General features: G+C 44.0%; 2 protein-coding genes and 1 pseudogene across 2 annotated transcripts in view; 1 reads left to right on the top strand and 2 right to left on the bottom strand.

The window, feature by feature from the left end:
- The window catches only part of LOC146548208 (NACHT, LRR and PYD domains-containing protein 12-like), a 586500-nt gene that overhangs the window by 390079 nt on the left and 169331 nt on the right, over positions 1-27090 (bottom strand). The gene's annotated exons all lie outside the window — the stretch shown is intronic.
- On the bottom strand, positions 1892-13047 carry LOC146548213 (ribonuclease inhibitor-like). The gene is made up of 4 exons (XM_085263820.1): positions 13043-13047; positions 5475-5651; positions 2926-3099; positions 1892-2250 (listed from the first exon to the last, which is right to left on the bottom strand). The coding sequence occupies exons 1-4, from the start codon at positions 13045-13047 to the stop codon at positions 2241-2243; spliced, it is 366 nt and encodes a 121-aa protein (XP_085119946.1). The 3' UTR covers positions 1892-2240.
- On the top strand, positions 14136-15906 carry LOC146548212 (uncharacterized; annotated as a pseudogene).

The raw sequence follows: 27090 nt of genomic DNA, 5'->3' as shown, positions 1-27090 counted from the left end.
AACTAACAGACAAAGCAGAAAACATGAGGGCAGCAGGGAAACACAGAGATGACACGAAGAAGGCAGAGAGACGTGGAGAAACACCGATGGACACGGAGACTTTTCACCTGTTCCTTTTGTTTGAAGTGGCCGAACTTGGCCACAGTAGGACGTGGTCTCCCGGTCGCAGCCCGCATGGGGCCGATGCGATGCACTCTATCAAAGGCCATGTTCTTCACCGTGTCCTCCAGCAGCTTCAGGTGGGTTTTGATGAAGGTTTTGCACTCTGAGCCTTCTTCATCACAAGATCCTGGAAGCACTGATCAATGTAATCTTGGAGAGCCTCTAAACTCTCCCTGTTGTTCTCCAGGGTGTTGGAGATGATTTAGACAAATATTGTTAGTTAGAAGACTATTGATGAGTGTATTTGGTAATACTGAAGCTTAAAGGAATTTGTTCAATTCTAAACTACCGTTCGCTTTAATTTTACGCCAAAATCTCCGCGTCTGACGTCAGTTACAACATGAGTCGCTTACCTCTGTCACTCTGAAGTCACATTGAGTTTTCCTCACTGACTGTTTCAGACAGGATTGTGGGAGCAACACAAAAAGCAGCTTCAGCTGGAAACACACAGTTTAGTGTCTTTGCTGCTCGCTTTAAGTCACAATAAACAGGAAACTCATTGTGTCTCATGTCAGAATCACTCATATACAGGAAAGGAAGAGGCGGAGCTTATTTCCTGCAGGGAGCGGTTAGCAGTCTGTGTCTTTCTCATTTCTGACTCCTAAAGAGCTGAAAAACACAGGCTGTTATTGGCTGGCTGACACTGGGATTAATGTCCTTGAAGCCAGCAGTCTTTAATGTCCAGGTTCAGAACGGGCAGGTGAAAAACAGTCCTTTATGTCCTCTGATGTTCAATAAACTGTCCTGATTACTGAGGGAGCAGAGAAAGTGTCTCCATCACTCACCACAGCTGGATGCTCTGAAATCCTGGAATCCAGCTGTGGAGAGGAGCGCCGGCGGCGTGGACGCAGTTTAGTAATCAGGGAACGGGAGACAGGAGGGAAACACAGCTGGGACCAATTACACACACGAGACAGGAAACAGTAACACGGGACTGTCAAAGTAAAACAGGAAATATAACACAGAGTCCAAAGTAAGGAGACGTGGGACACAGTGAAGACACAGAAACAGAAACCAGAACTATAATCACAAAACAAACTCAGAAACATAAAGAGTGAATCAGCTGATTCAGTGTTTGTGACAAAAACATGGATCCTGGTTAATAACTTTTATTTGTTTGTTTCTGTATTATTTTGTGTATCGTTCTTATGAGCTGTTGTTTTGTCAGTGAAATATTATTTCATTGTTTTAAGCTTTTTGTTGACTTTGAAGTGCTTAAGTTGATATTTTTGAACATTTAATTTGTTCGATTATTGTCGAGTCGATAAAACTGTCAAACGCACAGCTGCTTCCAGCACGGCCGGAGGAGAGGTGGCCGAGCAGACGCACAACACACACAGCTCACAGGTTTGCATTTCTAGATATTGCAGATGTTGCAGAAATTGAGAGTAAAGAACTCAGAGATCCAGCGCTGTCTCCTGCCCCTTATTTATACACCACAACACAACGACAGGCGTAACTCACACAAACGGGTAACATGAGGCTCAGATGCTTTGGACGTGTTCACATATACTGGACACAGAATGATGAAGATGGAGCTGCAGGAAGGAGGAAAAGAGGAAAAACACAGAAAAGATTCACAGATGTGGTGAAAAAGGACACGACAGCTTCTGTTTGTTAGTTTGGTTTTTCTTTATTTGGTAAAGATTCAGAAATAAAGAGAAGATCACATGTTTGAATATTATATTAACGTTCTGTAATTACAACAAGTTGTAAAATCTTTCCAGAGTGAGACAGAGACTGTGCAGAGACTGTAGAAGGACAGAGCAGCAGCAGAGCAGTCCAGATACACTGATGATCCTCTGTCAGATCCAGAGGGACACACAGGGCTGATGCTGGACTCTACATTGTGTCTGACAGTGGAGCTGTTCTCAGAGCAGTTCACTCTGCAGCACTGACAGTCATCTGCACTTCATTCCTCTGTCAGTCACTGCTGGATGAAGCTCTCCTCTCCACCTCCCAGTAACATGGCCCAGTCAGAGCGTCTCTACACACAAGCTGCTGCTGCTTCAACCTCTCTGGATCATCAGGACACAGCTGCTCCTCTCTCAGCACACACACCGTCCTGTTTACCATCATCAGCTCCACCTGCAGAGAGAAGGAGGAAGAGCAGAGGAGATAAACGAGTGTTTCCAGAGACTCTTCATCAGCTGTCAGTCAGTGATGCAGCACATCCAGTATAAAGAGCAGCAGGGACGTCAGTGCTGGGACTGTACTAGGACTCATTGTTGCTTCACTTTTTCTAATCTTTGGATTTTTATTGAAGTTGCTGAAAATGTTTTTCCCTCCTAGTTTGAGTTTGGACTTTCATTCATTAGAAGAACCTTGGTGTGTCCACTCTGAGCTCTGTAGGAACCCCAACAACAAGCCCAACAATCCAGATGGACGGTTCCAGCTGTTAACTGGAGGAATTCCATCCAAACATCTGCTCTCACTAAATTCTTCCTCACCTACAGACTGTGTTCTTCACTGCTTTAAACTTGGAAATCAATGCAGTCATTGGTCTGCGTGCTGCTTTGTTCAGAGAGCTGATTGGCTGTTGACAGTGTTTGATCAGAGCGTGTCAGCCGTTACTATGGTGACCATAAAGGTGAGAAACAGGAAGTGTTTGTGTCCAATCCTGAAGCCTGTCACCGTTCTCCTCTCACAGCTTCACTGAGAAGCTGCAGCTTTACAGGAAACACTGGATCTTTGTTTCATACTGACTGTGTTTAGTACAACACTGCTGACAGCACCACCCACTCACTCCATCACTCTACTTACTCCAGAGTCTCCAGTCTGTAGTCTGGACTCTTCTTAAGATCAGACAGCTGCTTCACATCTGGATACTTCAGGTTGTTGTTCAACAGGTTCAGCACTCTCAGATGGGAGGGGTTGGACTTCAGTGCTGCTGCCAGATAATCACAGCTGATCTGTGACAAATCACAGTCCATCAATCTGTATAAAGAATGAAAGATGTAAGTTTATTAGACAAAGTGCTTGAAATCATTCAGTGTTTCATCATCTGTTCAGAGCTGAAGAAGGTTCAGAATGTAGAAGTTTAGAAAATGGAAACTCCAAACAGCTGAAGCCAACAGGAAGCAGCTTCAAACAGGAAACTGTGCAGAGTTTCAGACTATATGTCCTGATGCAGCCAGTTGGATTTTGGAGATTTGAATCTCTGTTCTGTGACTAAGTCCTTGAATCATTTCTTCCAGTTGGTCCAACAAGACAGACTAAGTATTGGACATGTGTTGTGGCTCCATCAGGGGAGCTTCTAAATGTGATGTGATGGCCCCTCTGGGTCTGTCAGGTCACAGCACTGAAGAGAGCTCAAACTGGGCACACAGCTGTTCCAGTCTGGACCAAAGACTCTATACTGGGACTGAGGGACTGCTTTGACTGCACCCACTGGGACTTTTTAAGGGCTCATGTTCTCACTTAGATCATCGATTTCTACTGACATTTCTTTCTGGGAAAAATGGGGATTACTTTGGAAACAGGAAGTATTTTCCCCAATAAGCAGCCCTGGATTAGTAAATCACTCCAACATGTTCTCAGGCAGAAGAAGCTGTCTTGTTATGAGGGAGAGAAGAAAAAGATTGAGGCACAGAAACCTGTTGAAAGAGAGATAAAGCAGCTAAAATCAGGTGTAAAAGTAAAGCAGAGGATGAGCTGAATAAAGGACACTCAAGGCTGGCTTGGAAAGGAATGAAGTCCATGGTGGGGATGCAGGACAAGGAGCAAAGATGAATGTGATGCTGAATCAGCAGAAGACTTGGACTCATTTGATTCCAGCTTTGATATCATTGATTTCAATGAAGAGCTTTGTGATTGTAGCAAAGGGCTGGTAGCTCTGAGAGTCCCACTGATGAGGTGTTTGTGTGGAAATCTCTTAGTGGGACCAAAGAGAGAAAAAGCCCTGGTCCTGATGCTGTGGGAGGGAAATGATTGAAGTGTGCTGTGAGGAACTGACTGGGAGATTTTCACACATTTTCCAGTCCTCCTTGGAACAACAGGAAGTTCCCAGCATATGGAAACAAAGGTTAAGTGTCCTATGGCACTCAGTGATGATGGTGCTGTGGCCCCACCACCTCCACCTCTTTATAAAGGAACTAACTGTAATCTGAAGCTTCAAATGGAACTAAGACTTCCTCCACTAGGTGGCAGTGTCTGATGAGAAAGTGTTAGTGGAGCTGGCCTGGAGTCAGAAACAGGAAGATGCAGGATTTGGGCTGAAATGGGCAAAAGTGGTTAGCACTAGTGCCTTAGAGCAAGAAGGTTGTAGGTTGAAGCTTGTTGGTCAGCTGGGCCTTTCTGTGGAGGTTGGATGTTCTCCCACAGTCCAATGAAATGCTGCTTAGGTTCATTGGTGCTTCTACATTGGCTGTAGGTGTGGATGTGAGGGAGTGCTTCTCTGTCGCTCTCTGTTGGCCCTGTGATGGACTGCTCACCTGTGCAGGTGGACCACGCCTCTTGCCCTATGACAGCTAGGGCACAGGCTGCAGCCCTGTGAGCCTAAGCTGAATAAACAGTTAGCAAAAATGATCCATAGATGGCCTGAAATCCCCCAGTTAGCAGTTTGGTAGATAGCTATGACATGCTAATCCCATCCAGCAGCTGTATTCTACCTGTAAGCTGATCCCTGCTGAGCCAAAGCACTTTTTCATATACAAATTACAACCTTTAATAGAAACCTATTGGTCAGCATCTTATTAGCCTGCTGTTAGCTTCATTCCACAGAAAACTGAGAGAAACTAACAGAGTTGATAAAGAATAAAGAGAAATGTGCTGATTTAAAGCCTTTGAAGTGCTTCAGATGATCTCTGTCCACTTCTGTCCACTCATTCATTCATGTAAGCTTTCTAATGCAGCTTTGATCTTCACAGTCTGCTTGATGAAACTCATTCTAACCCTGAATGTCAGAGTGTTCCTCCTTCTCTTTCCCATCATTCATGCTGGCAGTGGAGGAGATTTGGATGTTGGACTGTGTTTTGGATGATGTGTGTATGTTTGTGTTGGACTGCTGTCTGTAAAGCAAACGCACATTTTGCTTTGGATTTCAGTGTCAGACAGACTTTAAGGTGCAATGAAGAGTTTGAGAGTTTCACAGTGAATTTTCCAGTGGAGGATTTTTCTTCTTCTTTGAAGGTTTGAAATGTGAACATTGTTCTGCTGCAGTCAATGGACTAAACCAGAGAAGAAGAAAACAGACTTTACCATGAAGATCCTCAGTGTGGATCAGTATAATATCAGCCTGATGTCTGCAGTTTAGTGTCAGCACAACTTTCACATCATATTCATCTCAGCACAACTAAAACATGCTGACTGACCTCAGAGTTTCAAGTTTACATCCTGGACTCTCCAGGAAACCACACAGATGCTTCACTCCTGGATCCTGCAGGTTGCTGTTGAAGCTCAGGTCCAGCTGTCTCAGATGGGAGGGGTTGGACTTCAGTGCTGCTGCCAGATAATCACAGCTGATCTCTGACAAACCACAGCTCCTCAATCTGTATAAAGAATGAAAGATGTAAGTTTATTAGACAAAGTGCTTGAAATCATTCAGTGTTTCATCATCTGTTCAGAGCTGAAGAAGGTTCAGAATGTAGAAGTTTAGAAAATGGAAACTCCAAACAGCTGAAGCCAACAGGAAGCAGCTTCAAACAAACACAACAAGAGAAAAAACTCTGAATGTTTCACATTAAAGTCGTACATTTCTCATAAAAACAGGACAAAGACTTGAAAAAGTCGTGTTTTTCCTTCCAGGAACCACATGGCTTCACTTTTAAAGGTGAAGTGTGACAGAAATGGACATATTTGAAGTCCAACACCTTTTTCCAGTCACATTATTAAAGCAGACAAACTACAAGCTCATTTTCATTCCAACAAGTCATCTTCTGACCTGGACTAACAACACTGGTCTCTATGTGCAGCTGGCTGTGAGACCAGTGCTCAGGGAGCGTCTACAAAGTGCAACACTGAAAGAACATCACACACTCATTTGCTTCCAGCACTTTCACACAAACATCTACTGTCATTATTGTCACCAAACTCTGTGGATCCTTTATTGCAAATTCAAATGGGATCAAATGGTCAGACAAAAGAGGGTTATGAGGAAATATGATGAAATGTTGTGTATTAGCAGCAACTTATTGAATCATTTTCCTCAGAAACCAAACAAAATGATTGACAAACATGTTTTTACAAACTCAGTGTTGGACTTGGATCAGCAGGATAAGCTGATGTTTAAAGGCATTTGAGTCTCGCTGTATGAGAGTCCAGTTCTTACTCAATATTTATGGATGATGTTCTTTCAGTGTTGCACTTTGTTTGGCACAAAATGAAATTATTTGGCCTCTCAGATGCTTTTAGAGATTCCCAAATGACTGATGATGACATCTCTGGGGTCTGATTGATAGAAAAAAAATCTCTTTGAGACCTTTTGTAACTGACAAACTCTTCATCTGCTAACAACACTGAGTTGAATCTCCATGGCTGATAGTTGGAGCAGGCATCAGGAATACACATTGAAAAAGCAAGAGGAGAAATCACCAGAGTCTTATAATCACATTCTGTAACTAAAGGGAGACGTTTTTCTATACAAATATATGTTTTATGGACATTAGAAAAAAAAAGAGTATTGACGTGAAGCAGGATTATGAAATCTCCATACATCAGCCAGCCCATAATTATCAAGAAAGCTCTGAATGACGCATGCTGAGTTTGGACTAAGTGTACTTTTGTGTGAACTGTGGTCCATAGCAGATAATGAGCAGTTTAGGTCTCCCTCAAAGATGATATTGTGTGATGACATATTGGGGAGCCGCGCAAAGACATTAGTGAAAAATCTGTGATCGTCCCAATTAGAGGCGTAGATATTTGCTAAGATCAAAGGAAAACCATAAACTATGTTTTCTGCACTTAAAATCCTGTAATTTTCTCATAAATCGACAGTGCGCCTTATGGATGAATTCTGGTTGTGCTTACTGACCTCGAACCGATTTTATGTGCTACACGGCGCTCAGAAACCTTTCAAAAGATGTTTTGGTACGACTTTGCTCAGCTACGAGGCCGCACCGCTTGATGGATTGTTGGAGCATTACAGCTACGAGGAGCCTCGCGGAGTGATACGTACTCTGCTTCAACGTAATATTACTGTATTGAGTGTGTATAAGGACCATAAATGGCACCTGTAAGAGACACGGTTACAAAGAGGGTTTCAAACTCCAGGCTGTCAGTCACGCAGTAGAACCTGGGAACAGAGCAGCTGCTTGTTATTATGCTCAGCGTCTGTTTACATTTTGACTGCACGATTGTGAGCTTTTTGTTATGCACAAACACAACATTGTTTTCTTTTATTTATGGAGCATTATTATTTAATAAATGCTGATCATTTATTCCTGAGTAATTGTTTCATGTACATCTACGCTGTATGTTAATAAATGTGCCTGTGTGAGATTTGGGACACAGCTTTGACTAAGAACTCTCTTTTTGTTCGAACTTTCTGGCTTTAAAAATATCGAGATATATCTCGTATATCGCCATCCAGCTAAAGAATATCGAGATATGAACTTTGGGTCATATCGCCCAGTCGTAATATTGCAATAGGTTGTCCGTTAAACTCAAGCGGGGCTTGGGCCCTGGCACGGCGTAGCCACACAATCCTGGTAGTAGTGACGCTCGGCTATGACGGCGTGCGGGTCACCAGCTGGCTTTCTCAGGATAGGGCTCCTGTGTGAGCGGTCGACAATAACGTCTTTATCCATACCCAGCACTTCACGTAGTAGCACGGATACGGCCGTGGAGGAGCTCGAGTCCAGGCCCTCTGGGATCCCTATGATGTGGATGTTAGCTCTCCGCTTCCTGCCTTCATCACATTTATCCTTCAGGTCAGACAGCTCCTCCTTCATACTCTCTACTGTAGACTGCAGGGTGGTCACCTCATCGCTCCACATTGACAGCCCATCCTCAGCTTCTTTCACTGTAACCTTTACTCCATCAACTTCGCCGCACGTCGCCGCCATGCTGTTAGCGATCTCATTTCTCAGTCCTTGCACGTCAGCCCTTATATTGTCAAAATCTTCTTTCAATGCATTTCTGAGTTCTTCTTTTAACAGCGTACTAATGTCCTCTTTAATGGATTGAAGAAGCTCCAGTTTTAGAGCAGTAGGATCCACATCACGCGCGTCTGTTGAGTCTGCTCTTCAGCGGCCGTAGAGCTGGACGCTGCCCTTTGGCCATCATCGATACTCTCGCCCGAGATCGCACCGGGGCTAAAATATTCACCTGCTCAGCTGTTTTTGATCAGTTTGAGCCTGTGTGGTTTGATCAGGTGGAGGAACGATGTGATGCTATAAAGACATCATCTTGTCCAAATGATGTTGTTCCAACACGTGTTTAAAAAGATTTTAAAGGTTGTCGGTTCCGACATCTTAGCGATTTTTAACAGCAGTCTTAGTTCAGGTGTTGTACAGCCTGTTTTAAACATGCTGTTGTACAGCCTGTACTAAAAACCTGATCTGGATCCTCTGTCCGCTCAAATTTCAGGCCTATTTCAAAGCTTCCCTTCCTGTCGAAGATTTTGTAAAAGATTATATTTGTTCAGCTGCAATCTGTTGTAAAGGTTTCAGTCTGGTTTTAAAGCTCTTAACAGCACTGAAACTGCACTTTGGAAAGTTCTTAATGATCTTTTATCAGCCACTGATCAGGAGACTCCGCTGTGCTTTTGGATCTGACTGCTGCCTTGACCACAGCATCTTGACCTCACCATTGGAGCATGGCGGCATCAAGGGCGCTCTATTAGACTGGTTCAGCTCTTTTATTAAATCGCATTATTACATTTGGGGCTTATATTTGACGGCAATGTGACCTTTGAAAAACAGCTGAGCTCAGTTGTACAGCGGTCTTTCTTCAAACTGAGGCTTTTATCTAAGGTGAGATCATTTCTATCTTTTAAAAACCTTGAACGGGCGATCCACGTTTTCATGACGTCCCAGCTGGATTATTGTAACTCCTTATATGTTGGAGTTAGTGGGACCTGCCTGGCAAGACTGCAGCTGGTCCAGAAAGCTGCAGCTCGTCTTCTGACACAAGCTCAAAGACATTTATCGTCCCAACAACCACATATACGCTGGTCCCTCGCTGTAACACAGTTCACCTTTGGCGGCCTCGCTGTTTCGCTGATCTTTTTTGTGCAATTTTGCATGTTTTTGTTTTTTACAGCGCATTGTGTTCTGCGTCCTGATTGGCTGTAGACCATTGTCAGCCAATCTCGTGCCGTGTCTCCTGTACAGTACAGAATGTGTTCAAATTTACAGCAGTGTGACTCTGCAGTGCTGCACTGTATGTTTGTACGTTTTGTCCCCAACAAACAACAATGATGACGAGACGTTTTGCACCTGTGGTAGCAGCCAAAGGCAGAGGAAGATGCTGACCATCATAGTTTCAACAAGGAGGCAAAAAGGTTGTAACTGTCCACAACAAGAACATCGTAAGGATGGAGTCAGCTTTGGCTTTGTGGCTCAGTGACCGCAGGAAAAAGAACATCGTGCTGGACACCAACATTATCTGCAGAAAAACTCAAAAGCTTTATGAAACTTTACCTGACAGCGAGGAGCCCAGGCCATGGACGAGTGCTCCTCACACAGAAGCTCATTTAATGCCAGCAAAGGCTGATTTGACACGTTTCAGAAACACTTTGCTTTCACTCTTTAATAATGAACTTATTTTTCTATGAAGGTTTGAACTTTGTTTAAACAAGAGAGAAAAGTGTGAAAATGTTCATGCCTGTCTGAGAAAAGTGTAGAAAGTGTGCAGTGAGGGTTTAACTGCCTTAAAACTTCTATAATACTTGTAAAACATAAAGCTGCTACTTCATTCTGAGACTTATTTTTAGAACGTAACTCGATAAACCAGCGACCGCAGTACTGTATTGTGTTTATTTTGAAAACTCTCAACAGGATCTTCAGATTTATTTTGAAAGCTTTATCTGGAAAACACAAACACATAAGCAGGAAACAAAGAGCGTGATATGAAACGATAGACGTTTTCATATGGTCATCATATATACATCGTTCTATCGAACAGCCCCAGCTCCTGCTGTCAGTCTCTGTAAATCTGCTCTGAAAACACATTTGTATTCACTGGCTTTTAATACAGCATGAGAGTTATTTGATATTTGATGTGTGATATTAATATTAGGAGTTATTTTAATAGTTATCTTGGATTCTTGTACAGCACTGTGGTCAACGCTGCTGCTGTAATTAATGTGCTATAAACACATAAACAATCTGCAGTTAAACATCCAAAACTAAAGATGTGATCGCTGCCTTTAGAAAATGTGCTGATGCACAAGATATCAGCTCCATTAAGGTGGAATGTGGCCGTGTTAGAAACATGTTGGAAGAAGTTTGAAGCTGAAACTGTGAAGCTGAGAGAGCTCCAGCGTCTGTCACAGGAAACTTTCTTATTTCCACACTGATGAAAGCATCAAGCTTTGATTTCCTGCTGCTTTTATTGAGTCACACTGTGAAACTGAGCCACAGCTGAACCAGCATCCCTGTACAGCAGACACTTACAGCGCTTGGCTGCTTCCATTGGACCCTCTGCACAGAGCTTCAGTTTCCTCTTCTGGTCCCAAAGTGCAGAACAACAAGGTTTCAAACAGCTTCGCTCCAGCAGCATCAGCCACAGACATGCAGAGAGAATCCTTTGGTTGTGTTGTGTGTTTGCATATCTGCTGTGTTGCTTTGTGAGGATGGATCATCTACTGCAGCTCCAGATAAACAAGCTGGACCTGAACCTGGTAGCTTCACTTAGAAGACACTTGTGACGGGAACGTGTGAGAAGTTTTGTGCAGACAAGTTTGGATTTAGAGTGTGGGACGAGCTCTCCACAGTCTTTGTGGAGATCCACATTCTGCATACTGCCTGTGAGAAGCTGCAGACATTTGTCCTCCAAATCCACTGAGCAGCTGCTCGTGGTGGTATTAGCTTCATGTGTGCGTGTTAGCATGAAGCCTCGGTCACACTCTGCTGTGGACACGGTCACGGACAGCTGGACGCCTGATGGACGAGTCGTCCTTCCTGTTAAACTTCTTTGAGCATGAGAAGAGCATGAGAAGCTCAGTGGACACTGTTCAGTGTTTTAACTCTCGCTTTCTGATGGGTTTAGATTTTATTATTGTCATTTGTATTAGGAAATATTTAACCATATATTCTTAGAGGTGTATAATCAATTGTGTAGTGATAGGATGTGTGATCTTTAGCAGGCTGCAGGGGCTTGGTGTGTATTCCACACTGGAATGCACACCCACATCCTGGGAGCACGAGAGAGGTCGTACCTTCTCTTATTGTTTTATGGCAGGATTAACGTAGCTACGTCTGTTCTAGTCTAAGTGCTTTTTGTTTAGATGAACTGCTGGACTTCCTCACCATGTTATCTAGGGTGAACCATCTAGGGTGAAGGGGGGTCTACCCTCTTCCTGACCAAGGATGTTATATGACCCTTTGATCAGCAGTACCACACACACACACACACACACACACACACACACACACACACACACACACACACAGTATTCTTTGTTCACATGTATACCTATGTGAGATGCTATATGTTAATGACCCTATGCATATTCATGTAACCACAATAAAAGGAGTGCTATGGGGAGCCTGGCTGAGAGTCTGATGGTGGTCAAGTGGTGGAACGACGCTTGGCTCCAGCCAGGTCTCCCTCATGCATGAGTAAACCAGAGAACTTTGGTGCCTTGTGTCTTGCTTTTTGCTGCGTAGCAGATTGTCCTTAACGTTCCAGTGGATAGGTTCAAACTACAAACCTATCATTAATTGGTCCTTCGAGAGCCGGATCCCTGGAGTCGACATTCACCGAGGGGAAAAGAGACACGCCGACAGACTGACGTCAGCCAGGACTTATAGAGGTCCTGCAGCAAAGTCCCGAGGCGTGAGAATTCGTCATCGAGCCGGTGGATTAGCCGTCTGTTTTTTCTCCTCAATGGATGACGATTGACGGGATTCGGGACTGATGCTACTCGCAATAAGCAACACCAAGTAGGTATGTGAAAAATCTAAGCCACTGTGTGAGGCTGAGTTGTAAAGTCTTTATCACTGTGTGCGATAAAGCGTGTAGTCACTGTGTGCGACTATTCTTTGCCGCTGTGTGCAGCAAAGCGCGCATCCACTGTGTGAGGTTGCGTTGAAAGTCTTTATCACTGTGTGCGATAAAGCGCGTGATCACTGCTATGTAAGTCTTTGCCACTGTGTGCGACAAAGCACGCAGTCACTGTGTGAGACTGCGTTGAGACAATAGGCCTAATTTTTGTTGTTTGTGTGTGAGGATATTTTTTGTTGTTGTTGTTGTTGTGTGAGTGTGTGCGGAGCAGAACACGTGGTCTGTGACGTCGGCAGCTGTTGTTGTTATTATGGGTTCCCAAGCAACCAAGAGTGTGTCAGAGGGTGACGAGAAGTTTATGGTGAAATTCGCTCCCGGTAGCGCAAAGTATTTAGGACATTGGCGCAAGAAATATGATTTTGAAGGTAAATTGGTTGTAGGACAATGTCAAATGTTAGTAGACCAGTTGACAGTGAAAGCAGCTTGTGCGACAGGGAAATTGAAACAGGAGAGAGAGTTACAAGTGGCGTCCGCTAAATTGTGGTTAGAACAGGCGCAGAAGAGACAGGAGGCAGTGACTATATATACTGACAGTCAGTATGCATATGCTACACTTCATTTCTTTGCCGCTCAGTGGTCAAGACGAGGCATGACAACATCAACAGGTAAACCTGTGGAGCATGCGACATTGTTGCAGGCCCTGTTGAAAGCAGTCTTACTGCCTAGTAAAGTTGCGGTTTGTAAATGTGCAGCACACACACGTGGCACTGACCCCATTGTACTAGGCAACGCCTTTGCAGATAAAATTGCAAAGGAAGCGGCCCTTGGAACACATGGGGTTCATGTTCTGGCGTCACAGGAGCAAACTACGCCCATCACACATGATGTGTTAGCAGACATGCAGTCACACTCACCTCCAGCTGAGAAGCAGCTGTGGCTCACTAAAGGAGCAAGCCTGCGAGGTGATGTCTACTATCTTTGTGATAAACCTATATTGCCTAAGAACCTATATAGGACTGCTGCAAGTTTGAGCCACGGGCTCTGCCATGTCTCGACAGCTGGGATGGTGGCAGCAGTCGAACGGCAGTTTTTCACACTGGGATTCAATGCTTATTCAAAACATTTTTGTAAAGCATGTTTAATATGTTGTAAACATAATGCTCAGGGAAACCTCAGACCTAGGAGAGGAAAGTTTCCCAGACCCAGCTACCCATTTGAAGTAATCCATATGGATTTCATTGAGTTGTCTAACTGTAACACCTACAGGTACTGCCTGGTGATTGTGTGCCCGTTCTCAAAGTGGGTAGAAGTTGTCCCCACTAAGAAAGCAGATGCTATTTCAGTGGCTAAAGTGATATGCAAAAATGTGATCCCAGAGCATGGGATCCCCCAGACTATTTACAGTGACAATGGTCCTCATTTTGTGAATGAAGTAATTGAGAAAATGTCACAACATCTGGGGATAACGCTGAAAAACCATTGCTCATATCACCCACAAAGTGCAGGGCTGGTTGAAAGGACTAATGGCACAGTAAAGCTGAGACTCAGGAAAACAATGGAGGAAACAGGCAGAACATGGGTAGACTGCATTGAGCTAGTGAAAATGTATATGAGAATCACGCCAACTGATAATGGCCTAACGCCTTTTGAAATAATATATGGCAGGCCATTTAGAGTTCCAGTGTTTTGTAATGATAATGATAAAGCAGAAGAAGAAAACACACTAGCAGACTGGATGACTAAAATGCTGAAAAGCAAAGAAGTCATGAGTGCAAATAATCTGCCAGATGATTCTGTTTCTGTACAGGAAGAACGTCTGAAGCCAGGGGACTGGGTACTGATAAAGGTCATAAAGAGGAAGTGCTGGTCGAAGCCACGGTGGGACGGACCATACCAGGCTCTGCTGACAACACCAACTGCTGTGAAGATTGCAGAACGACCCACCTGGATACACCAAAGCCACTGCAAAAAGGTGACACACATCCAGGCCAGCTCGGAGTAAGTGGCAGGAAGACCGGGTACAAAGGGGGGAAAGCCTCTAGGGCCCTTCGTCTCAATCCGGTGAAGAAACCAACTGAGCCACAGGTACTCATCAGAATGGCTGGTAAAGTGTTGTCTACCCTGCTGGGTGTAATGGCTTTGATGTCATCATGGTCAGCTGTGGAGACCCTGTATGTCCAAGGAAACCACACCCAATACCCTCATGGCTATTCTACAAACTTTTGGTGGCAGTTTATGAATACAACTGCTCACTTGAACAATAGGACGGACTGCTATGTGTGTGCTCATATGCCGTTATCCGCATATACATCTGGACTGTGGCTGTACAGCATACCAGAGGACAGGAGTTGGTGTCTGTTGGGCTTAGCAACTCATCCTGGCAACAGAGTCCTCTGGTCCCAGGCCAACTATAGTACACCTCTGAACATCACCTGGAGTAAGTCGCCACTTATAGATGTGAATTGTTCTGAGCAAACTGACTTATTGGCCTGGCCTCAAGTGTCAGACCCACTGCCAGACATAATATTGCTGAACAAGCTGAATACAGCTCAACTGCCGTTGTGTGTGATGAACAATGGATCACTGTCAGTGGGGGAGCTGCCGCTTCGTTTATGTGGATACATATACACCTACTGCCCTCCAGAGAATGAGAGCAGGTGTATGAAATGCTTGACCAGTGCAAAGTGAGCTGAGAACTTGACATTAAGGAGGACTGAATGCAAGTCCAACCGGGCTTACAGGATACCAGTAAAAGCAAAGAGTCAGAAGTGGACAGGATGTGCAAGGATGGTGCCGAGCAGTAAAGGAACAAGAGTTTTGGCTGATTGGTATTTCTTGTGTGGACATAAAGCCTATCTATCACTCCCTGAGGGATGGGGAGGATTGTGTGCCGTGGTGAAGTTATCGGATCATGTCTTCTTCATGGACAGAGTTGAACATCACCCTAGCAACCGACGGAAGCGTGAGGTGAATATAGCCTCACCTAACTCTTTTGGAGTGACAGTAGACACTGGAGTGCCACGAGAATTCCGCATTTGGAGTGGAGGAGCTAAATTCTTCCAAAGTTTGATCCCAAACATCGGAGTTGCAGAGGTGCGGGATCATGTGGAGATCAACCGATATGCCTTACTGCGACACATTAATCTCACTAAGACTCTGGGAACAGCCTTAGCGGAGGAGCAAAAGGCCATCAGAACGATGGTACTGCAGAACAGGCTGACCCTAGACTTGATAACAGCATCACAAGGAGGAGTGTGTAAGCTGATTGGAGAGACATGTTGTACGTTTATTCCGGATGGATATACGACTGGAGGAGACATCTATGAGGCACTGCAGAACTTAACTGCTCTGCAGAAATATGTGGCGGACCACACATCAGGAGGAGACACGTCACAAGGCTGGATAGCCTGGTTGACATCTGGACCATGGTGGAATATGTTTCTAAAGTTTTTGACTCCCATTCTTACATTATTGGCTTTGCTTTGCTTGTTTACAGGTTGCATCTTGCCATGTGTAAGATCGATGGTGAATAAAATGATTGCTAACACCTTTACCAATTTCATACTGTTGCAGCAGAGTGACATGGATGCTAAGGCTAATATGTGTGTATGAAATGAAGCCTGCACTGAAAATGTTGACAAGTGGTGTAGAGCTGAAGATATATATATGCCGTATAGCCTTAAAAAATGACAATACAGGGTGGTGATGATGGGTTTAGATTTTATTATTGTCATTTGTATTAGGAAATATTTAACCATATATTCTTAGAGGTGTATAATCAATTGTGTAGTGATAGGATGTGTGATCTTTAGCAGGCTGCAGGGGCTTGGTGTGTATTCCACACTGGAATGCACACCCACATCCTGGGAGCACGAGAGAGGTCGTACCTTCTCTTATTGTTTTATGGCAGGATTAACGTAGCTACGTCTGTTCTAGTCTAAGTGCTTTTTGTTTAGATGAACTGCTGGACTTCCTCACCATGTTATCTAGGGTGAACCATCTAGGGTGAAGGGGGGTCTACCCTCTTCCTGACCAAGGATGTTATATGACCCTTTGATCAGCAGTACCACACACACACACACACACACACACACACACACACACACACACACAGTATTCTTTGTTCACATGTATACCTATGTGAGATGCTATATGTTAATGACCCTATGCATATTCATGTAACCACAATAAAAGGAGTGCTATGGGGAGCCTGGCTGAGAGTCTGATGGTGGTCAAGTGGTGGAACGACGCTTGGCTCCAGCCAGGTCTCCCTCATGCATGAGTAAACCAGAGAACTTTGGTGCCTTGTGTCTTGCTTTTTGCTGCGTAGCAGATTGTCCTTAACGTTCCAGTGGATAGGTTCAAACTACAAACCTATCGCTTTCACTTCAGCTTCACCAACAACAGCACAAGCAGAGCAGCCCACTGCCTGCATGGCTGGGACAGCGCCCCCTGGTGACTGTAAACCACTACAACATGTAGACGGCCGTCTGCAGGCTGGATGTAGCACCACCGCAGAGACGTGCTGCAGCCCTGTTTAGTTACCCAGCTGACAGCAGAGGCTGTAGTTTACTGTTACCAACATGGAAAACTGAAGCTTCACCAGCTGGAGCTACAGAGCTGGAGAACAAAGGAGACTGAGAGGCCAGAATGATGTGGGAGGAAACATCAAGAGCCTGTTTGAAAGGAGACACATGTGGATGCTGTGCCAGTCTGTGGTCTGTCAGAAGTCAGCTGAGTCACACTGCAAGAAGCTGCAGAATCTCAGAGGAGGAGATTTGGAAGTGTTTGTGGGACAAACTGGACTCAAAGAAAGAAGATGTTTGTGAAGTCTTTGGTGGAGGTGAGCAGTGTGAAGCAGAACACATGCAGATGAATCAGGAGGTCAGCATCAGTGTCTCCTTGTGGTGGACGGTAAAAGAATCAGAGCCAACGCTCCCGTCCACCCTCGGCATGAAGCAGTGCTGTTTCTGAAACAGGAGGACAAGTCCAGAGAAGACAGAGGAAGCAAAGATGAGGGTGGGACAGGACAGCAGGACTTCCTTCACACCTGCAGCTCCATCACACTGCTGTAGCTCCTCTTCATCACACATGTACCTGCAGCCTGTCTTCGAGTCCAGGAGTCACCTCCACACAGTGTAGAAGCCTCCTGTGCAGACCATGGAGTCCAGCCTCTGTCAGGGAAGTCGGCACTAAAGCCTGAAAGACTTCAATCTGTCTCTGCTCCACCCGAGAAAGACCAGCACCGTACTTGTTGTGCATTCAAGGAGGGAACATCAGCGCTGCATCGTGGGAACAACACCGCAGGAACAAAGACACAGCACGGCCGATGAAGGACGAGGACAAAGGAAAGGTGAGTGAGAAGACCCTGGTGGTGTGGACGGACCTGCAGGGGCTCCAAGACTGAGGAGCAGAGACGTCCATGTACCAGCTGAGGATGCTGCAGTGATCCAGGGAGCTCGGTCCAATCTGAGGCCGTGTGAACTACGTGGACCACAGTTTCTTCACAGACTTCAGCCACGTGAACATCTGGAGATCCAACAGTGCACGAGCTGTGAGCCATCAGCTGTTTCTCTCATCAGCTGCTGTAATGAGAGCTGCTGGAATCATCTCGAGCAGCAGGAAATCACTGATGTTGTTTCTAACCAAAGATATGGGACTGAGCTCCGCTGAGCTCCTTCTACTTTCATCCAGATAGAAACTGCTACAGTCTGCTGATTATTGCTTTGCCTCCATCACACGAGCTCTTTATCCTGTTCTTCACTCTCATTGGTTCTTTGTCTGCTTGTTTTTACAACAGTAGTCTTCTGATTGGTCAAAGACAATCAGCTGTGACTAAATGCAGCTCCTACAGCAGTGATGGGAATAACTACTGAAGCTAATCCAGTATCAAAGCTCAGGAATCAGCAGCTCCCACCTCGTTTTCTTTCAACAACTATTTTTAGCTGCTGTGTTTTTGTGTTTCTGCAGACCTCAGACATCCTGCTGCTCTGGACAACTTTTTCATTCTTTTGTATCATTATTTTGCTTTTCTTTTATTATTATGTTATATGTATTAATATGTGAAACACTTATTCTTTGTGTTTTTGCTTTGCTCCTGTCAAACTGCTTTAATAAAATCTGCTGCAGTCTAAACTGTGGACGTTCCCTTTTTAACCCTTTGTGAAACAATAAAGGTTTAAATCTGAGTATTCATCTATGTTAGTGTTTAATGGGTCTAATAGGTTGCTTTGGCCTTTCCCAGTAATATCTTCCCTTGCAGTCTGTGGTCCAGGCTTCTAAAACCATCCCAGGTTAACAAGAACTACAATCTAGAGGAGAGCTGCCATAACAGGTGTGACTGATGAGATCTGACCTGCAAGGTTACTCAGGTTTGTTTGTATCAGGACAAGCAGGGAAGCCGCCTGGACGTCAAAGTAGTTAGAGCTGGGCGAGTGTCCTCACCCACATCGGCTTCACAACTCTGCATCATCTACTGAGTAAGACTCAGAGCATCAGAGATTAGAAGGTCTACAAAGAGCTGAACCAGACTTCCTGTATAAAGGTTTTAGTTCCACAGATCGACAGTGTCAGCACAACTAAAACGTGGAGACTGACCTCAGAGTTTCAATTTGATGTTGTGGATTCTCCAGAAGAACACACAGCTGCTTCACTCCTGAATCCTGCAGCTTGTGGTAGCTCAGGTCCACCTCTCTGGGATACGAAGGGTTGAGCTTCAGCACTGCTTCCAGATAATCACAGCTGATCTCTGACAAATCACAGCTCCTCAATCTGTATAGAGAATGAAAGATGTAAGTTTATTAGACAAAGTGCTTGAAATCATTCAGTGTTTCATCATCTGTTCAGAGCTGAAGAAGGTTCAGAATGTAGAAGTTTAGAAAATGGAAACTCCAACCAGCTGAAGCCAACAGGAAGCAGCTTCAAACAAACACAACAAGAGAAAAAACTCTGAATGTTTCACATTAAAGTCGTACATTTCTAACAAGAGTGTTTTAAAGACAGAGTCACTGATGATCATCTTCTGCCCAGTAAAACTTTGGTTTTCCACATGTGAGTGTTAATGATGCACAAAGACTGTGAGTGCAAAGAGGGAGCGAGGAGGATGACAGAGAGATGGTACAGGAGCATCAAGAACCCGGCGAGGAAATGAGCAGAAGGACTTTGGAGCCTGTTGGATTGAAGCTTTCACAGAGACGTGTTTGACTGGACACCACCAGGACAGACTTTTAATCCCAGGATTTGGATGAGCTTTCTGTCTTTATGGTCACAAATGATGCTGTAACTCTGTGAATGTCCTGGAACTGTCAGCAGTGTGGTTACGTCCTTTTGACCTGAGTTTCCACAGCTCTTATAACAGCAGTGTACATTCAGACTGAGACACGCTTCAGTCTGTATGGACCTGTTTCTGTAGCTGCCACCATCATTCTACGGTCGTGTCCAAATTCATGGGCTGCATCCTCCCGAGGACCCGGCCTTTGCGGTCTACGTGGGCTGGGTCCTCAGAAGGTCGGGTAGGCTGGAAATAAACGGCTGGGGAAATTGGACGGTCTAGCCTTCTGATTAGCGTCACCGCTGTCTCGGTGGAGTTTAATAAACTCAGCCGTCTGCTCCTTGCTATCTAAAATATAACAGGACACTGGCGTAAATTCTCGACCGTCTCATACTTCTGTTTAATCAGTTTTCTGTTTGACGTTTAGTCAGCTCTGTAAAGACCAAGGAGGAACCCACCTGGGGGATTAATAAAGTTTTATTTTATCTAATCTAATCTAATAACTTTAATCTCAGCCAAACCGATTTACTCACGAACAAACAAAACACTGAAAAAAGCCAAACAATAACATTTTGAGGTTGTCTAAGTGACTTATATATCACGTTTAACCTGAGTAGCGAAAGTCCGCGGTGATCTGAAAATGATGTGCCGGGAGTTGTGCCGTTCTCGGCGGCTTCAGTGACCCTCGAGCTCCCGGCGAGCTATCGAGCTGGTGGGTAGCAGACGTCTCCGAAAACGTCGAAGCACTTTTGCAAATATGCGGTATCTTGATAAACCGAGCAGATATTTGATGTTTACACAGCTACTTTCTCGCCTGAAAATATGTTAAAAGTTTATTTTGTGACCGAAAAAGATTAGTATGAGTCATTTTAAAACTTAGTAGCGGCCGCCATTGTTGGAAACTGGAGTTTGGCTGGGCCGCGCTATGAATTCTGGGATATGGTAGGCCACGAAGGACACACCCGACCCATCCTTCAAATTCGGGGAAAAGGAGGACGCATTTGTTGGCTGCATTCGGAGGAGTCTACGAATTTGGACAGCCTTCGACGTGTCGCTGTGACGTAATCGGTCTACAAATGCGGCCTCAGGAGGATGCAGCCCATGAATTTGGACACGACCTACATGTTTGTACATCAGCTTATCAAATACTGTCTGCTGTCTTCATTTATTACTCTTCACCTGCTTCACTGTCACTGTGTGGGCGGAGCAGCCTGAGCCCCGCCCACACAGACACAGCTCCTCTCTGGAGCAAAACTTCTGCTTCATCTCTGCCTCTTTTCTTCATCCTCCACCTCTCTTTTCTCTTCTTCGGTGTTCTGCAGCCACAGAGCCTCACAGCCATTAGCACGCCCATACCTGAGCAGCTAGCATTACCCAGCATGCCGTGCAGCAGTGTCAGTTTGTAAATGTGCAAGAATTCCTGCTCCAAACTGTTTCACAGAGTGCTGTGTGCCGTGACCTTTGACCTGCTAAAGACAGTCAGCTGTGGATTATTCATTGTTGTGTCTGATACTTAGAACTGTGAGGAAGAAGCTACACAGTTAATCAGGGTCCCCTCTCTCTGAATCAGGAAAGGTGGGCAGGCCGCGTGTGGGCCGCGGGCCATACGTTGAGTATCACTGTTTGAAATGTGAACATTGTTCTGCTGCAGTCAATGGACTAAACCAGAGAAGAAGAAAACAGACTTTACCATGAAGATCCTCAGTGTGGATCAGTATAATATCAGCCTGATGTCTGCAGTTTAGTGTCAGCACAACTTTCACATCATATTCATCTCAGCACAACTAAAACATGCTGACTGACCTCAGAGTTTCAAATCGACATCGTGGATTCTCCCGAAAACCACACAGATGCTTCACTCCTGAACCCTTCAGGTTGCTGTAGGTTCCACTCAGGTCCACCTCTGTGGGATACGAGGGGTTGGACTTCAGTGCTGCTGCCAGATAATCAAGGCCAATATCTGACAAACCACAGCTCTTCAATCTGTATAAAGAATGAAAGATGTAAGTTTATTAGACAAAGTGCTTGAAATCATTCAGTGTTTCATCATCTGTTCAGAGCTGAAGAAGGTTCAGAATGTAGAAGTTTAGAAAATGGAAACTCCAAACAGCTGAAGCCAACAGGAAGCAGCTTCAAACAAACACAACAAGAGAAAAAACTCTGAATGTTTCACATTAAAGTCGTACATTTCTCATAAAAACAGGACAAAGACTTGAAAAAGTCGTGTTTTTCCTTCCAGGAACCACATGGCTTCACTTTTAAAGGTGAAGTGTGAAAGAAATGGACATATTTGAAGTCCAACACCTTTTTCCAGTCACATTATTAAAGCAGACAAACTACAAGCTCATTTTCATTCCAACAAGTCATCTTCTGACCTGGACTAACAACACTGGTCTCTATGTGCAGCTGGCTGTGAGACCAGTGCTCAGGGAGCGTCTACAAAGTGCAACACTGAAAGAACATCACACACTCATTTGCTTCCAGCACTTTCACACAAACATCTACTGTCATCATTCATGTTCCTGCTCCTCTGGATTCACACGGAGCCTCTGCTCATGCCGTTGCCATGGTGAATCATAGTATGTGGCTCCATAACTCAGACTGAGCATGCTCAGAGCTGATTGGCCCGACTCTGATCAGCTGATCTAGAAGAGGAAACTCTGCTATATGTACATTATTACATCTACACCTGAATCACAACACTCACACAAATATATCAACTGTGTTTAATATTTTGGCACGTAGATCATTTATGTGCTTCAGCTCTTCTTACATTTTACCACCAACATGTTTCAAAAGGAGCAGCTTTTACTTTGAAGGCCAGCTGTCTGTGTTTCTTGTTTTCATTGTTGGATAATGGAACAAGTCGATGCTTCAGTGCTTTGAATTAGGAGTGGGTTTTAATAATCGATTCATCGATTAAAATCGATTCTGGCTTGGATAACGTGATATTGATTAATTAAAATCCTGAATCAATTTTTTAATATTAATTTATTTTGCCCGAAATGTCAGAATCTCAGGTTAAACCTCACAAAACTTTAACAACCACCAAACAGCTGAAACAGTAAATGAGAGCAGGAACACGGATTCTGCACAGAGACGTAAACACAAAGCTCGGACCCGCCGACACATCAGAATCAGTGAGATGTCACCTTTCTCACTGACGGCACGGACACGGTCGGGGCTGAAAGCCGACAGCTCGCCGATTCTGATGTTTCGGCGGGTCCACGCTTTGTGTTTACGTCCTTTTTGCGCTCGATTCTGAAGCTGTTAGTTTTATCTCTCTCCAAACAATATTGACTGAACCAGCAGCAAAAGAAGATCCAAACTACGCTTCACATAAACATCGTCATGAACTCACTCTGACTTTTGCTGTTTTGCTTCCACCACAATAAAATCACACTTCATGCACAGCTCTCTCTCTCTCTCTCTCTGTACTTCAAGAACAGTTTCCTGTTTAAAATCTGTTTTCTGCATTATTCGCTTGCTTGTTACGCACAAGTCTACCGTTGTTTACAGGCTGTCGGCCGCTGTTTTTTTCCTTTTACTTGCTTTCGAAAAGAAAACCTAATTTCTGCTGTTCAATACTGAACAAATTTAAACTTTTTAAAATTATGCAAATTGCAAAACGCTCAGTTGTGTCTTTAATAAAAACACTGTAACTTTGCTCTGCTTCACTTCAGCAGCATCAGGTAATGTTCATGTGTTGATTCATGGTTTTCTTTCGTTTTTGATCTACTGCAGAATATTTCTATAAAATCCCAGAACAGGAAAATCACCTTCATGTTCTTCCGTGTTTTATCTTCAGCTACTTTGACACAAAGGCCTCTGCTGTGATGCTCACACATTTGATAAAGTCTTGCGAGTGTCAGCTTCCTTTTTATAGACACAAAAATATGTAAATGTACTGAATTATAATATTTCTGTCTGAGGCAAAATTTCCCAGATTCCAATCGAATTGAATCGAACTGAACATTTCCTCATGAACTGTATTAAACTCTGTAAATGAACTGAGAACTATTTCTACATTTGAAACTATGGATTCATTTTCCCGTTCACTTCTGTACGTTAGTGTATGAATGAATGTTAGACTGGGCTCCATGGAAACACTTGGACTGGTCTCAGCTGCCTTCTTTCTGTAGTCCTTTCTCTTCTCCAGCTTCTGTTTGAAATCCTCTCACAGAGCCTGAAACCTGCTTTGCTGTCATGTTTGGGCCTGTGTTCCTCTGCTTTAACACAAACCTCACCACAGCAGCTGTGTGGGTCGTCTCTGTAGCAGCCCGATCAGCTTCTGATACATGAACATCATCACAGCTCCTAACTTCACCTTTATTAGCTTTGACATTCATGTCTTTCTTTTCTCTCTCTGTTTCCACACAAGCTCAAAGTCTCTGCAGCCTGAAATATAGAAACACAACAACAGCTGCAGTCAGTGAACTCACCTCAGAGTCTCCAGTCGACAGTTTGGACTCTCCAGTCCAGCACACAGAAGCTTCACGCCTGAATCCTGCAGCTTGTTGTTACTAATGTCCAGCTCTGTCAGATGGGAGGGGATGGACTTCAGAGCCGAGGCCACAACTTCACAGTGAGTCTCTGAGAGTCCACAGTCAGCCAGTCTGAGATTACAGAAAATATAAAATATGTTATTATAAAAGCAGAAAGTCTGCATTATAAACACAGACTGAATGTATATGAAGACAAAACAGAGTGAGGTCATAATCTGATGAACATCTGCTCTTCACATCTGTGCTTCAGCTCCTATTACTGTGTTTGACATGACACAACGATTGAGTCTCTCTCAGACCTGCAGACTTTTAATGAGAATCTTTGTTTGGCTTTAATCTGCAGATGAAGGAGGAAGATGGTGTCACATTTAGGCTTCCATAATGTCCACAGTCTGTCAGTGAGATCTGATCCAGAGTCAGAGTGAAGACACACACTTGGACTGTTTCCTGTCTTGAATCCAGGACATTTTGAATGAGCTCAGCTCAGTGAAGAGTTCCAGCTGGAAAGACGATCTCTGTTTGCTACCTGCTGCTGTCAGGTACGACTGTTCACGTCCACACGCAGGAAAAACCTGCTGACTGTCACCAAACGGAGCAGAAATCTCATCACTGGACAATAATGATGAATGAACTCAGAGCTGCTGATATCACATCTGATTTCAGGGGAACTAAACTAAAAAGGAACAAATAGAAACAACCATCATGACTCTGTTTGACCTTCAGATCAGAAACTATGGTTCAGAACAGCAGCAGGATTTCAGGCACTGTCACATCCTCAACATCCATATTCCAAATGCTCTTCCTGACAGGACACTCTTTGTTCCCACTCAGGGAGTTTCCATGTGTACAAATCATTTCTGAATCTCAGTAGACTGGGAGGTTTTTCCATCTCATGAATCTCTTTCCTAACATCAAACTAGATAAATCAAACAAAGGAACTGGAGTCTGTCTAATTTCTGACCCCAGTAAAGCTTGTACTGGGATACCCCGACATACTCTCTCTCCATCTGCTCCCACAGCCTCATATTCACAGCTGGCCCTTCTCTCAGCATCCACACTCAGGGTGGGGGCGGGGTCAACACCAGTCAAAACCATTGCTTTGGCCTTATGGCCATTTTATTAGTGTTCGTTTCTGAGTAACAAGCAGGCCTACGCACAGGTGTTTGGACATGTGTGGACCCGACCTACACTTAAACTTCTTAAATCCTCTGTTTCTGTGTCACCAGCTACACTTTTAATATTAATGTATTCACTCCGACATTTTTGGGGAGCGGTCAGAGCTCGTACACTGCAGACAAACATGTCTCCCAGCACACAGCTGACTGTCAACTCTCTGAGATTGGATATGATTCATTTAGATTATATCTGTAAGGTGAAGTTTATCTCGGTGTTTATTTGTTCCTGAGGAAGTCAGCTCGGCTCAGATTAAACTTTAATAACTGAACAATTTCAATGAACCTTAACGCCTCCCTGGAGCATATATGGAACTGAATCAGTCACTTTTCTTTATTTCCTGATGTTCATATGTGACATACATGTTTTAACCATTAATTTGGAATTAAACTGACATTTAATATATTTTAAGGAGGAAAGAGAAATTTCACCAGAGGATGTTGATGCTGTTCATGGAGACTGAAGACAGAATGATTTATCTGTCTTAATATTTCTGCTGCTCTTTCCTCAGGTGCAAAAATATTTTAACTGTTGGTTTTAATTCAAAATCAATGGTTAAAATGTTAAAATACCAACAAACTTGTGGCGTTAGTGTTGATATTCTGTGAGTTACTTAAAGAGATCACACAGGTACAGGACATATTTTATGTTCAGGTTTATGCATGTTTGCGGTGAGATGTGCATGTAGTGGGCTGTTATGTTGTAAACTGTGTGGATGTGTTTGGGAACAGAAAGATTATTTTACTGCATAAAACGGCGCTGATCAGCTGTTTCTGCCGCTGATACACTCGGCCGGTGAACCACCTGACTCACACAGGCTCTCCTCCTCCACAGTCCTCGTTTATGAAGAGCTTTACAAACACAACATCACGGCTAACAGCTGGATTCTCCCGTTTCAGTGCCAAACAGCCACTTCCTGCTACAGACAGTAAAGTGGACAGTTCGGCGCTAAACATGTTTTTAAAACTTTAAGCTCTTATTTGTTAAAGCCAGCTTCACAGACAGATCTGTGTCAGTGTTTTAGAGCAGGGCTCAGTGGTGTAAACCAGCCTTTATATGTGTTTCATCTCCATTTTTACATTAAACTGAACCAAAACACTGAAACCTTCACCTGATGTGTCTGTGCAGGTTCTCATCATACAGTCATGGTAATCTAAGGAGCCTGGAAAGAAAAGTGACTTCTTTAAGTTTCTTGAAGACGTTTCATCTCTCGAAACCGCTGCTGATAATCACCCACACCCTTTTTCACAGCTTGGCTCATGTGATGAGCCACATGATCAATAGTTGGTCAGCGACCCTCTTAAGGGACACTCCCACTAGGATTAAAATCTGGGACTCTCCACTTTTTGGTTTTAGAAGTGAAGAAGCTGAATGTTCGGATTAAACATCTTCAAGAAACTTAAAGCAGTGCACTCACTTTTCTTTCTAAGCGGCCTTTCTTAGATCACCTGATGTAACCTGAGTAAATTATGTCGGGTTTGAAAACTCTGCAGCATGACCCGGGTGTTGCTGGTGGCATCATGAGCTTAGACCCCTCAGTCAGCTCGGTCTGAAGTCATCGTCAGCACTAACAGGCACAAATAGGCTCTAACGTGACAAACTGACCCGACATTTAAAGAGTGCCCACTACAGTCTCAGCTAAAACATATTAAAATGTGCAACGCCAAGGACTGTACACTGGACTCCATTTCAGTGCAAAATAATAAAACAAAGTAAATCCATCCAATCTCCTCTGCCTGTCCTTATCATCAATAAAAACAATTAATAAAACAGAAAATCATAGAAACAGTCATCTTTGTTATTGCATCATCACACATCAGTTCCCAGTAACTAGTCAGAATGAGACGTTGTTTTCATCTTTCTCACACTCAT

Source organism: Mchenga conophoros, linkage group LG23, assembly GCF_057382185.1.
Source record: "Mchenga conophoros isolate Kocher_MC1m ecotype Shallow Benthic linkage group LG23, M_conophoros_male_GT1.1, whole genome shotgun sequence".
Taxonomy (NCBI): Eukaryota; Metazoa; Chordata; class Actinopteri; order Cichliformes; family Cichlidae; genus Mchenga; species Mchenga conophoros.
Note: the sequence above shows the minus strand (reverse complement) of the source record. Positions and strands in the feature narration are given on the sequence as shown.

Excerpts from the sequence above, each read along its gene's own strand:
- LOC146548213 (XM_085263820.1), bottom strand. Across the intron at positions 3,100-5,474 it reads TGTAAACTTGAAACTCTGAG|ATTGATGGACTGTGATTTGT; the intron begins GTCAGTCAGCAT and ends TTCTTTATACAG.